This window comes from Choloepus didactylus, chromosome 4 (assembly GCF_015220235.1).
Source record: "Choloepus didactylus isolate mChoDid1 chromosome 4, mChoDid1.pri, whole genome shotgun sequence".
NCBI classification, from domain to species: domain Eukaryota; kingdom Metazoa; phylum Chordata; class Mammalia; order Pilosa; family Megalonychidae; genus Choloepus; species Choloepus didactylus.
Genome location: NC_051310.1, coordinates 48866529 through 48880069, shown reverse-complemented (window position 1 = coordinate 48880069; position 13541 = coordinate 48866529). Strand labels below are relative to the sequence as shown.

At 37.4% G+C, this 13541-nt stretch overlaps 1 protein-coding gene across 1 annotated transcript in view; it reads right to left on the bottom strand.

Moving 5' to 3' along the window:
* Positions 1–331: 331 nt before the first annotated feature.
* The window catches only part of KCNH5 (potassium voltage-gated channel subfamily H member 5), a 343994-nt gene continuing 330784 nt past the window's right edge, over positions 332–13541 (bottom strand). The window contains exon 11 of the mRNA XM_037835300.1: positions 332–1704. Within this exon, the coding sequence (XP_037691228.1) occupies positions 757–1704 (948 nt within the window). The 3' untranslated portion in view covers positions 332–756. The remainder of the gene's footprint in view (positions 1705–13541) is intronic.

Sequence of the window (13541 nt, the reverse complement as noted above, 5' to 3'; positions counted from 1 at the left end):
ATGGTGTTGATAAAGTCAGCTTACAAGATGGCAGCTATACTCCAAGATGGAGGGAGCAGGGAAATCCTTACGTTAAGAGTCAATGATTACTATTTAAGTATAATGTTAAAAAAAGGAGAGGTATAGTTGAGAGAAAATGCAATTCATGCAGAAAACCCATAGCAATAAATTCCCAATATCCCACACTGCTATCCGACTTAGTCAAAAAAACAGATCATTAAATGGAGCAAACATTGCCTGTAGGGGAAAATAACCTAATACTAAATTACAGAAAGATATCCTATGGAAAGAGATCATAAAATGGTAGTAACCATTTAAAACATCAAACTCTTTCTTGGCATTAATCTATAATTTAAATTTAACAGAAGAGCAAGGAAATCACAGCTCAATATACTCAGCCTGAGATCAAATTTGTCATAGCAACATTGGCAGGTTGGACCCTGATTCTTCAAATAGTACATTGCCTTGGTTAAGAAAAATCATCCTTTTTTATTATAGAGAATATAAATAAATGTAAGGTGTGCATGCAGTCAACTGCATAATATACAAGCAATAATCTATATTTTAATCATCTTCTGTGGCAGGCCAGAATCCAGCTGGACATGCAATATATACATATCAAAATCCATATTGTGTTCATCATATTGAAAGCAAGTGAAAATATATATATATGTATATACTATATATACACATATGTATATAGCTGTATATACGGTTTTTAATATATTAACAAATATATATATGTATATATATATATTAAAAGTGGATTTCATCTTTATCTGATTCAGGTGACTCAGGCCTTGAAACACTAAAAATATCCTGACATGGTATTTGGGGAGGTACTTGGAGTGGCATTTGGGATTTGGGAGAAGAGGCCTGGGGCACGCTCTTTTCTGAGAGTATTTTTAAAATTTCTGCCACCTGCTTTTCCAGGGCAGTCATTCTGCAGCTTAGCAGCTGGATGTCCTCTTTGAGTTCATGCTTGACTTCCTGCAGTGTGGTTTGTAAGGCCTGCTCGGGGATGGGATAAAAGGGATGCTTGGCATCGGCCTGAATGGGACTGTGCTCTAGGGGACTTCGCGTCTCACCAGCCTTATCCAAACGAAGGTCACTTTTTGTAATTCCACTGTCACAAGAGTCTGTTTTCCTTAATGGGTTTTTGGTCACACTGTTCTCTGAGTCACTGCTCTTGGGATCCTCTGATAATAACCCCATCGACTCAGCTTTGGTGACATTATTCCAGTCTTCCTTTTTCTCCTCATGAGCTCCCGTATTATTCTTGAGTCGCAGCCACCCCTTTCCATTTCCGTTTTTCATTCTGATTGGGCTGTTGACTTTGAGACATTTCTGGTCAGCACCACCATTGGGCTTGAGTTCCATGGCATCGCGATTGTTTGGCTTGAGGGATTCACTGGTTTTCACATAGGCCAGAGACGTCTGGATGGGCGTGATCTGTGACACGGTCACCACGCTGGTGCCGGTGATGGAGGCTCCGTTCTGCAAGGAGCGGCTTTCTGCCTGCAGTTGATTCCGCTCGGGGTCGCTCTGCGTGGATCCCTGATTCCGCAGCTCCTTCTGCTGCTTGAACTTCTGGAAGAGCTTTCTGACTGGGTGGTCCACAGGGATGCTGAGGGTTACCTCATTCTTCTGCCTCAGGCGCTCCTCCTCCTCCTTTTTCACATCACTGATTTTACGGAAAATGATCTGTGACGGGAGAGATATCAGGATATTCAAAATGTGACTTTAAAAACAGATGAATTTATAATTGTGTGGTACTATACAGGATGAACTTTGTTTTACAGATAAAAACCTTGAACATATGATAAGATCAATTCTAAAGGGATAAAAATATTCTGATGCCATTTAACAGATGCAGTATGCTTAAACCCAACACAGGAACAGTCTACTCACACATCATGGGTAGGGAGGGTGGGGGTGGGGGTGTATTTAAGAGAGTGCAGAATTATTTGCTTTCTTAAGTTCCTGTTTAAATAGAAAATATATAAATATATAAACATAAATATACATGTGTATGTAAGTGTGTGTATAGGAGTGTATATATATCCCTTAAATTACTTTGTAATGCATCACTATTTTTTGGATATTTTCCCTTTGGTCATATAAATATGATTCAGAACATTTGCAATATCAACCTCTGTTTAGGGGTCAGCTAGAAGAGTTCCAGGCTATACAAATATTGAAAATTTAGATGGTTTAGATAGCACCATCTGGTTAGGGGACAGGTAAATTTAGTTGTGTATCCCTAGAAGTCAGGACTAGGATCTATGAATACATTTCTGGGAAGCAAATACCAGCTCAATATACAGACTTCATTTCAAACAACTGCTATGTGTTAACTGTGCAAACTACGTCAAAAACTCATGAACCACACATCACTGTAATATTCAAACAGAATTAAGGATGTTGTGCTCTGATAATTTCACTGGATGGGAAGTTGGACTCAGTTACTTCTAATATCTCTTCCAATTCCAAGATTCTTTAAATTTTAAATATAGAGTTAAATATAAAGTGCATGGGAGGTTAGATGGATATACACAAAAAATAAGCATAATTTTATTAAAATGTATTTTGAAAACATTATTGGGAAGAACTTGTATAACTCCTTCAAGAGAAATAAAAAAGATTTGCTCTACAGGAGATTATATTATCAGGAGTAGAAGTGAATTTAAATATTGTGAGGCGTTTTCTCAGATTTCTTCTGAAAAACAAAGCAACTGCAGGTGAGTCCTGTAACGAAACTTCAAAAGACAGTGATATTAGATAAAATGCTTTCAGAGACAGACAATTTTATGACTGGCAAAATTACTCTCCTGCATCAACCTCTCTCATTAAATTGGTGATTAGATTGGTATATGTGAACAACACAGTCCCTAGCACATAATTGACACACAAAATACACTGATTCTCTCCCCTTGAACTCTCATAAAATACTTTCTATTTGAAATCATATTCGCCACCTCTTAAAGATTCAGCAGCTTCTAGGGGTAACATCCAATCATTGATTTTGCACCAGAAACAAATAATGAGGACAGTCATTTTTAAAAGGGAAGTCTGGGGGATAGCAACTCCCCATCCAGGAAAGGGCACATCTTCTAAATGAGATTAGAGTGCTAAATATAGCTGATCAAATGATAATAATTCACATTTTAAGATAAATAATCTCAAAATTCAAAACTATCTATAAAGGCAAGCATATTCTTCTCTTTCTAGTGACATATGAAATTGGATCTTTTTAAATGATTTAATACTAATCTTGAAGTCTGACATCAAAACTCCAGCAGTTTAATTAGAAGTCTTTCAAACATTGACGTATTTCTTGTACTTCCTAAGTAAACAGAGCTTGTACTAATCCTGCAAAATATTAACACTCTTTGTGACAGGACAGACTCAACACGGAAACACAGATACTATTTTTCTATGCCATCCCTTTCATCGAATAGGCACTCACTTTGGTTCTACAGACTGACACAAGGAGCCTAATATAAATGACTGGTCTCAGGAATCTTCCCACGCACCTCTGACATCCTTCCCTCAACTTAAAGCTTTGCATAGACCTAGCCTTGGTCCAATGTGGTAATAGAGTAAACGTCACATTTGGGAAAAAGGATCCATTCCAAACTATCAGTCTAGGAAGGCAGGTGCTTGGCACGTAGGGATGTCAGACAGAATAAAGGAAGCCAAAGAAATATGTGGGACATACTTATACTAAAAATAATTCATTGCTCATCTGATTGGGACATATATTTAAAATGTTTTATGTATATAACATTTAAATTTACCTGGGCACCTCTATTTTTGATTACTAAATTTTGTAACCCTGTTGGTATATAATAGACAAAGACATTACTTCCTCTGAAATGGACACAGATATTGTGATGTGAACCTCAAAGCTTACAGAAATTATAATGAAAGATTTGGGTGTCCCTGGTGACTGAGAATTTGTGAGCAACTGACCAGAGTCCTATTTTTGTTATCGTCAATGTAATGGCTAATAATTGCTTACAATTATTGTATGCTTACCAGATTTAGGATGCTTAGTCATTCAAAAGTATTACAAGCCATCAATAAAAGCAGCTATTTTCAGCTTCCCTGACCATGAGCTGGCCTGTTCTCACCCCAGCCAAGAGAAAGCAGAAGTGTTTGGATTGCTACTACCATGCTGATAACAAAGCTCCAAATTCCAAAATACCAAGTAAAAATGAAATCTTATCATAGGGCCAGGTTCCCAGTCTGCATCCAGGGTCAAATGAGGCATAATTGGATTGGCATATTTTGCCAGCCACCTAGAAAATGTGAAAGGAACTGGGAAAAAGAAAGAATAGAGGTTTTGGACATTAGATATCAGAATCCAAAGAGTGTTGTACATTGTTCTTTCCCTCCGTCTCCCCAACCCAAGGGGATAGAGGAAGAGAGGATAACGGGCACAGCTCACCTGAGGTTTAGGGGTATTTATGAACATCAAGACTGGCCCTGCCTGATTTTTCATCTGGAGTTAACAGAATGCCAGAACCTACAGATCGACTAAGGTACAGAAGAAAGAATATGTGACCTAAAGAGGGACAAGTTCCCCTTCTTTGCTCCTTTGCACCTCACTTCCTATGTAGCCTGGATGGGCCTGGCTGAGATTCTCATGGACCCAGAAAGACCCAATAGATAGCCATTTGTGATTTCAGCCTTTCAGAAGCCAGATGAGGTGGTGGGAGAAGTGACGACACCCTCTAAGATACCTTCCACTAAGGAATCTCAAACCATTAAACATGCCACGTGATGGGAGTCAGCCGTGTGTGTGGCCAGCTCAAAAGGCTGGCGCTCTCAGGAGTGACTCCAAACCCTCAAGATTTCATGGATGAGCCCTTGGTACCAACGTGGGTGAACCTTTCCCTTAGCAGTGGGTCCCAGGCAATCTTGAGCCCAGTGAAAGTAGAAGCGAATGCAGGGAGACGATTGGAAGAAAGGTTCATGAGGAGATTCCCTCCCCGAGATGAAGCATTTGAACTGGAGCCTGACTGAAAACAATAACACTTGGATTTGATGGCCTGCTTACCATAAACTAGACTTTTCAGTCAGGAGAAACTTAAAAAAAAAGGTTTACTGGAGTAGATGGAGTTTACAGAACCATCTTTTTTCCGACTACTAAGCAAACATGATGACTTAATGAAAACGGTTTTAAAAAGTTTGCATATAGCAATGCAGTGACCTCTACATAACTATTATTTTACTTAACTGTCATAACTATTCTGTGAGATAGATACTATTATTCTCATGTTAGAAAGGAGCAAACTGAGGTGACAGAGTTTAAGTGAATTGCCTTTTGTCACACAACTAGTAAGTGTGTAGGATGAAAATCCAAGGAGTCTGAGTCCAGGCTTAACCATTACACTCTACTGCTTTTCAGGGGAACTTTGATACTTCCTCCTGGATTCTGTGAAAACCCAGATAGTTGGGTGCATAAAGTAGGGAGGGATGAAGCAGTTTCATATCCAACAGGTAACCCTTCACTAAGCATTTGCCATGGAGAATCATCCCTGAAGACAGCGAATTGAACAAATGATTCAACGGGCTTGTTGGATGAGGCGGCAGCCTTGACTAACAGCTGAGGAGAGCTTTAAGGGAGGCAGTCACTAAATTCTCATTCTCAAAGGCAAAACCAGCAAACTTTGAAGATAGAGATCTCCCTTCAAAATTTATGCTCCCATTTTGTAGCTTCTCCTTCCCTTCAAGGCTGTCCTTGCATTTTATTTTAACTTGCTTCTACAGATATTCAATTTACTACATGAATGAAAGGCAGGGGTCAGGAAGGATCAAATAATGTGATGTTCCCTGAATGCTGACACCATTCCTGACCCCACCCATTCTTAGATTCATGTGTTTATGAGGACAGAGATTTTTGTCTGTTCAGTTTACTGCTGTATCTCCAGTGCCTATGATGGGGCCTGTCCTCAATAAATAAATTTTATTCATTAATTTGTAAACTTTTAATATATTCAGCAAATCCATATTTGTGATGAGTCTATGAATAGAAAGTGTTACAATTATTTCCCGATCTCTAAACAATAAGTCAAAGATATTTATATTATTATTATAGATCATTAATGTCTACTTCTATTTTCTCATTTAGAAGAAGATATATTCTCTACCTCCCGGCATCCCCAGGACCTAGCCCACTGCCAGGCAAAGTAGATAATTAACAAATCCTTGCTGAGTTGAATCACATTCAAATCTTCCATCCACAGATCAGTCCTTGGAAGGCCTTGAATCAGAACCTTCCTTCACTTCCACATAAGGATGCAAAAACATGCACTAGGAACTCATTTTCTAGCTGATGACTGTAAAGATATTATACAAGTTTCTTAACACAAGGTAAGAAAAATAGGCAATGAAATGAAAAACAATCAAACAATAAAATGAAGAAGTGATTTTATCATGTCTATGAGGCTTAAAGACAAATAATCTACTGAGATGCCATCATTGGTTGATCCATGTCTTAAATACAAAGTGCAATAGCTTTATGATTTGTCTTGGGTTCAGAAGAGTAGATTATATATTAAAGAAGGAACTAAAACAGCAGAGATGCCTAATGTAAGAAACTCACTGTATTTCAAAACATTAGGTACAATAGGACCTCTGTAAATCCCCAAAATTTTGAAGATAACTTTATGACCCTGAACTCCAAGTTTAAGTAACAACTGATTTTTATTACTCAGAAGACTACATTTCATTGTAAAAATAACATAGCAATATTCTAATTTAGCATTATAAGCATTCTTAAATTCTCCTGAATTTAAGACGTACTTTTGCCTTTAATTTTATTTAAAAGGCATATAATAAAATGGTTCAACTTCATAACACATTGGAAGGACTGATTACTTTTATTTAGTTAAACCTCTATAAAAATAGCATGCTTGTTTTAATTTACACAAAAAAATCCACATAGTATCCTTTGGCAATTGAAAGAACATCCAACCAATAATATTGTTCATAACCCTATTGACTCTTTTATGGGTAATGTGTCATATAGAAATAAAAAATCTTTGGCAAATTCATTATATATGCAAAATAGATATTAATTGTATCCAATTACTATGTGGACATGATTTTTCTCCAGAAAGAAAACATCCAAAAAGAATCCAATGCCCCCACCAAATAAAGCACGTTAGAAATTGCTTAAAGGATCAGAGTGAAGTTCATGTGAGATCAAACTATGTGACTTAAATGTGTAAAAGAAAAAGTATACCTATATGATTACCATTTTGGTGTTAAAAGAAATCAACATTAAAAATTCAAATATTTGTTTTTTACTCAGTATTAACAATATAGGACTCCTAGCATTTGATGTACTCTGTGTCTGTCCTTTTCCCAATGGCAAATCAAATTGCTGATGTACACCTCAAAAATTAAGATTATCAAAACAAAACAAAACAAAAAAAGCAAAAACAAAAAAAAAAAACAAAAAAAGAAAACAGGAATCAGGCTAGGGTTCCAGCCACACATTTATTGGTAAAATGCACAATAGCCAGTACCGTTTCTATCAGCAAAGAGGTTTATTTCATTTAAGCTTTTCTTTTCTGTGCCTCATTATGTTCTGTGGAGCCCATGCTGAAAGGTTTAATTTATTTAAATGATAAAAGCTTCTTAAACTTAACAAGGACTGTAGCCAACTGAGCTTTCCCTTTCAAAAGTAGGACATTTGATCATAAAAGTGATATCTAAATTGAATAATTTGAATGTGTACTGGACATTGAAATCCAATAAAGGCAAGGAAAAAAAGGGTTAGAATCATCTGTTTAATGCCATGGATTTAGAGTTATATAATTTAGGGAACTGACTAGGAATTTATAGTTATATGTGATCAGGCAGCGGCTCTGGTTCATCTCACTCTCATGGGATCAAGTTGGTTTGGTTCTTTGTTCTTTTTACTGTTTCCATAAACTTAATCATTAATTCTAACTTTAGCCCTTTCATTCCAACCTGAACTAATCCAACAAGCTGATATTTATTAAACACTACCATATACTACCAGAGGCTGGAAACTCTTAGCAGCAAAGGCCACAGTGATGGAGCCGTGGCAGATGGCCATGCATAAATCTAGATATGTGAAGAAAGGGTAACTAGGACGCATTGCACTCTGTTTTGGGACATGGCTGCCTTGCTTTACTTCAACCAACGATAAATCTATGAGCTCTTCAGGGCAAGTAATGTGTGATTGATCTCATTCATCTTCTTAAGTCCTAAATAAGCTTTGATAAAATTGTAAGTAAATAAATTTATTTATGTAAATGAAAAGTAAAAGGAAGAAAGGGAAGTGAGTAGAGAGGGGAAAAAAGGAAGGAGGGAAGGAAGGAAGGAAGGAAGGAAGGAAGGAAGGAAGGAAGGAAGGAAGGAAGAAAAGGAATATCTTTTGGTTTTGCTAATATGGGGGGTAATGTCCAATGTGGATGGGGGTTGACTAGTAAGGGGTGAATGCAGAAGTTTCTATAATTACTGATAGAATTGCTGAATTAATGAAATGTTCTAGGCTTCATTTTTCTTAATAATATAAAGTTAATTTCAATTCACTGAACTATCATAAATATGAAAATACATTTTTCATAAGAAACAAAAACATATATTGTCTATGTCTTTCCTGAGGCTAGCACATCTCTGAAATATAGATGTTAAATCAATAAATTATTGTTGCTAAAACAGCTATTCTAAAGTAAAGCTGGTCAGCAGGCAAGGTTTAGATTCATGGCCTCTCACTTTTGCCCCTCCCACTGTCCAACCCTCCTGCCTGAAATATTACAGCAATCCATGAATTAATCTCCATGCCTCAGTTTCTAGTTTCATTTCCTTCATTCCGTTCTTTATGATGTAGCTCTAGTGCTCACCATCAAATATCAAAGTGTCCTATACTTAAGATCATAGAATAAAATTCAAACTCAGTAGAAAGGCCTGCTGTGGTCCAACCCTAGTTACCTCTCCAACCTCTGTTTCCTTGCCCTCCTCACTTAGCTTCCACGTACTAGCGACGCAGAACATTTGGAGTTGCAGAGTTTCTTTATGCAAAATTGCACATATTCTATCTTCTTGTCTGCACTTGCTTGGGGAATTCCTACTTAACCTTTAAAGCCCAGCTCAACTGTGCTCTTCCATATGAGGCAGGGCTAGCTACATTATTTGTGTGATCCATTGCAAATAAAAACGCAAAGCCCCTTGTTCAAAAATGACTAAGAATTTCAAGATGGCGGCAGCAATGCACTAAACCAAGAGTAGATCCTACTAAGCACAAGATCAAAAACTTTAGTAAGTTTCTGATCTGTTTAGAGTCAATTCCATGTGTCAGGGATCACATAAAAATTCTTTGCTAGATATAATTCTCTGTTTTAACTCTGATTTAATTCTTTGCTTTTTTGACACCAGTCTTCTGCCTCCATCTCCCCGACCTCTACTCTTTTCTCCCTCCTCCCATGCATCCACTCCATCTCTCTCCAAAACAGCTGCTACAATGAAGGCATTTTTGCAACTGCACAGATCACATGCCCATGAAAATGGCCCTGCTCTGCGGATTTCACTTATCTTCCCAGGTAGACTTGGGTTCATCCTATTCTGTAGCCCAACAGCTTATTTTGTGCCAAGTGATCTTCTAGGTGATGAGATGCAGCAGCAAACAAGATACTCATTCACTTTTCAAGTATTTGTTAAGCATCTACTGTGTTCCAGACTCTGTTTTGGCATTAGGAATACATCAGAAAACAAAACAAATTTCCTTAGATAGTCCATTTAATGTCAGAAGGTGATGTGGGCTTCAAAGAAAAATGAGAGTGAGGACATAGAATGGCAGAGTGGTTGGATCTCTATGAGGAAAGGCTATTTAAGCAGAGCTCTTCATGGGATAAAGAAGCGGGCCATGCAGATAGCCATGAAGGGAGGACTACAGGAAGTAGGAACTCTGAGGAAAGAGAATGCTTTACAGGTTTGAGGAGCAGCAAGGAGACCCAGTGGGTGGTACTTGGTAAACAAGTGGAAGAGTGACTGGAGGAGAGGTTGGAGAGGACAGGGACCTAATTATGTCAGACCCTAAAGGCTGCTATATAGACTTCAGATTTTGAGTATGAGAGGAAGCCATGGGAGCATCTGAAGCAGAAGAGTTACTTTATCTCACTTCCACTTTAAAAAGATCCTTCTGGCTGCTGTTGGAAAAATGAATTATAAGAGGAAAAAAAAACGGAAGCAGGGAGACCAATTAGGAGAATTTTCCAGTAGTTCAACTGAGACATGACAGTGACTTCAACTACGGAGGCAGTAATGGAGGCAGTGAGAAGACATCAGACTGTGGATTTATTTTCCCAGTAGAGTTGACAGGATTTGCTGATGGTCTGGATGAACAATATGAAAGAAAATGAGAAGTAAAACCAAAACAAACTAAAACAAACACTCCCACCCCTCTCTTTAGTCCAAACAAAATGATAAATAGTGCTACATTTTCACAAATGGGGGAGCCTGAAATGGAGGCAGATTTGGTGGCCTATGAACTAGAAAGACAAGTTATCTGCCTCCCTCCTCCACATACACACATGTACACACACAAATATATGTGCACATATACACATGCAGAGTATACAAAAGTGGGGTAAGGTAAGATAACTGAATAAGCAGGTCTATTAAAATGGCGGGGTTAATGGCTGACAGACTCGGCCGGCCTGGGTCCACGGCAATGATGAAATCTCACAGGCCATGAAGCATTAGTCTCTTAATCTGCAATATGGGGTAAGTTCTCTCCTCCATACTGTCTGTGGTTCCTTCTTCCACATTCTTGGAGGTACTTCTTTGGCCATAATCTTCTATATTCTGATATGATACAGTCAGATCTGGTATAGTCAGATCTGATAAACTGCTGGAGAGTTTTTCCTATTTCAGCGTTGTCAAGCTTCCTCAGTTATTTCCTGTCTGTGCAAATTTGGGACCCACAGTTTGTTTTAAGGCTCAAATAGTAAATGGCTTTTAGGCCAAGTTTATGGTGTTTTTGGCAATATGATTCTCTCAAAAACCTTAGTAAGTTTCTGATCCGTTTACAGTGAATTCCATGTGCCAGGGATCGCATAAAAATTCTTTCCTAGATATAACTGTCTGTTTAAAGTCTGATTTAATTCTTTGCTTTCTTGACACCAGGCTTCTGCCTCCACTCCCCAACCCCTGCTCTTTTCCCCTCCCCTCACCCCACCTCCCCATCTCTCTCCATAAGGGCTGCTACACTGAAGGCATCAGACAGTGGGAAGGTTACATTTGATCTCTGCCATAGGTCTGAGTCTTAATGGGCTTTCTGTACAATGGTTTTTCAACTTTTTCTAACTTCCCCCAGACTTTCTCTATTCCTTTCTACTTCTGCTTACAAGCCAGTCACTGCTATTTAAGATCATCCCTTTCTGTTAATGCGTTTCTAAACATAACCAGTCACAACCCACACAAACTACTAACGTTCTGTTTTCCAACTTCTTCCAGTAGATCCCCAGCATTAAAAGGCAATCACAGGCAGCAGCTTTACCAAATGTTTTGTCAATGAAAATATTTGTCTCCACTTTTCCAAATCTCCCATATCTATTTCCTCACTTCCTTTCACTCCTGCTACATCCATGTCACATGAAATGGTGGCAGAATCTCAATATTGGTAGCAATTTAAGCTAATGCCTAGGAGCACTGCAACTGCCCTTTAATGGTTACCTTTGAAAATTCAGAAGAATCATGTCTTTAAATTCTAAGTTCTTAGCATAGAATTTCTAGCACACCCAAGTTAAAGGGAACAAAATAAAGCAAAACCAACTTCTCTCATCATCATTGTGCTTTGCTGGGAATGTAAGAATACAGCCTTTAGGATTTGCATGAGTCTCATAAACAAATTATCAGACCACATTCTCTTTGAGAACATAATTATTTCATTCACAATACAGACTGTTTCTTCAGGATTTCATCTTGAGATCACTAAAATAAAAATACTAGGATTAGTGGAATTGTACTAAGAACTTTAAGTGAATTATTAACTCATTTAATCTTCACAATAATCCATTTTATAGATGAGAAAACTAAAGTTATAAATCTTTCCCAAGTCCACACAGCTAATGAATGACAAAGCAGGATTTCCTATTCAGATCTATCAGGTTCAAATGCTAGGCTACTCTGAATCATGTCTGAGCTGTTTCAAGAATTCCTGATCTAAATTTTAGGGTGATGCAAAGACCTATAACTGGACTGTAGGGAAGCAAATTAAATGATCAAGGAGGTTGAGTCACTTTCATAATGACATATACTAAAATCATGACTGCAGTCTTAAAGTTTAACATATAGAAGAAGATATACACATATGAATATATAATGGCACTCTTCAGCATTATGAAGTATGTAGAAAATAATACTATATTACATTCAAGGAAAGCACACAGTTTAAAAAGCACTTTAGCATACGTACCTCATTTTCTCCTTGCAACTCTGTAAATCAGGTAGGGCAATTATTATTATCTTTATTGATAGATGAGGCTCAGAGAAGTTATATGATTTGCCTAAGCTCACCCAGCTAGCAAATGGCCAAGCTGGGACTGAAATCCATTTCCTAGCGTTCTTTCCACTATTCCCTGCTGACATTCATAATACTATGCAGAATTTATTTATTTATTTATTTATTTATTTTTGTAGTTCATGAGGCACTTTCAAATATATTACTCTATTTGGTCTCACATAATGCTGTTCCTTTGTTCCTAGGAACATATCTAATATGTGGGTTTAGCTTTTGCCTTGGAAGATAATTGCTGTGGTGCCTCGGGGAGAACAATTACTGAGGTAGGGTAGATACAATACCTTTAAAGATATTTTTCTCATAATCAAAGAAACTTTCTACTCTAGCATATTTATTTAAATATTTGTTAATCTGCATATGATTTCTAAAAGAATAATGTATACTTGATATCAACACACACAAATTCTTTATTGTTGGGAAATAAAAATTGAGTAGGTAAATAGTTTTTCTCCGATGGAGTATTATCCTCTGTGAAGACTTAAAAATGTGTATTTATTCTGAGTGACATATTACTATTCCAATCTTTTACATTAGGAATTAAATTTACATGATATGGAATATTTCTTGGCTTATGTTTTATACTTTTTTTTTATTTTGTGGAACTTAATAGCTGAAACTTAGAGGAATTAAAATTAGTAGGCACTTGGACATACAGCCAATCATTGACAGAGTTCAACCTGGAAATTACTTTTCCTAGTTTCTAGGGAATATTCCCCAGGGGATATCTATTATTTCTGGATTAAAATCATGGGTTAAAGTGAAAAAACAACCCTTTTTAGGAGTCAGGAGGCAAGGGTTTGGGACCATCTCTGACACTGACTTTCTGCATGAACTTGGTCAAGCCACTTAGCCCTTCTGAGCATCAGGTGGATTTAAAAATCCATTTAAGGTAAAGGAATATTCATTTTATCCAGATAGTAGAGCTGTTTCGAGTAAAAAAAAATCAACTGTTTTTGTTGAATCTATTGAGTAGCAT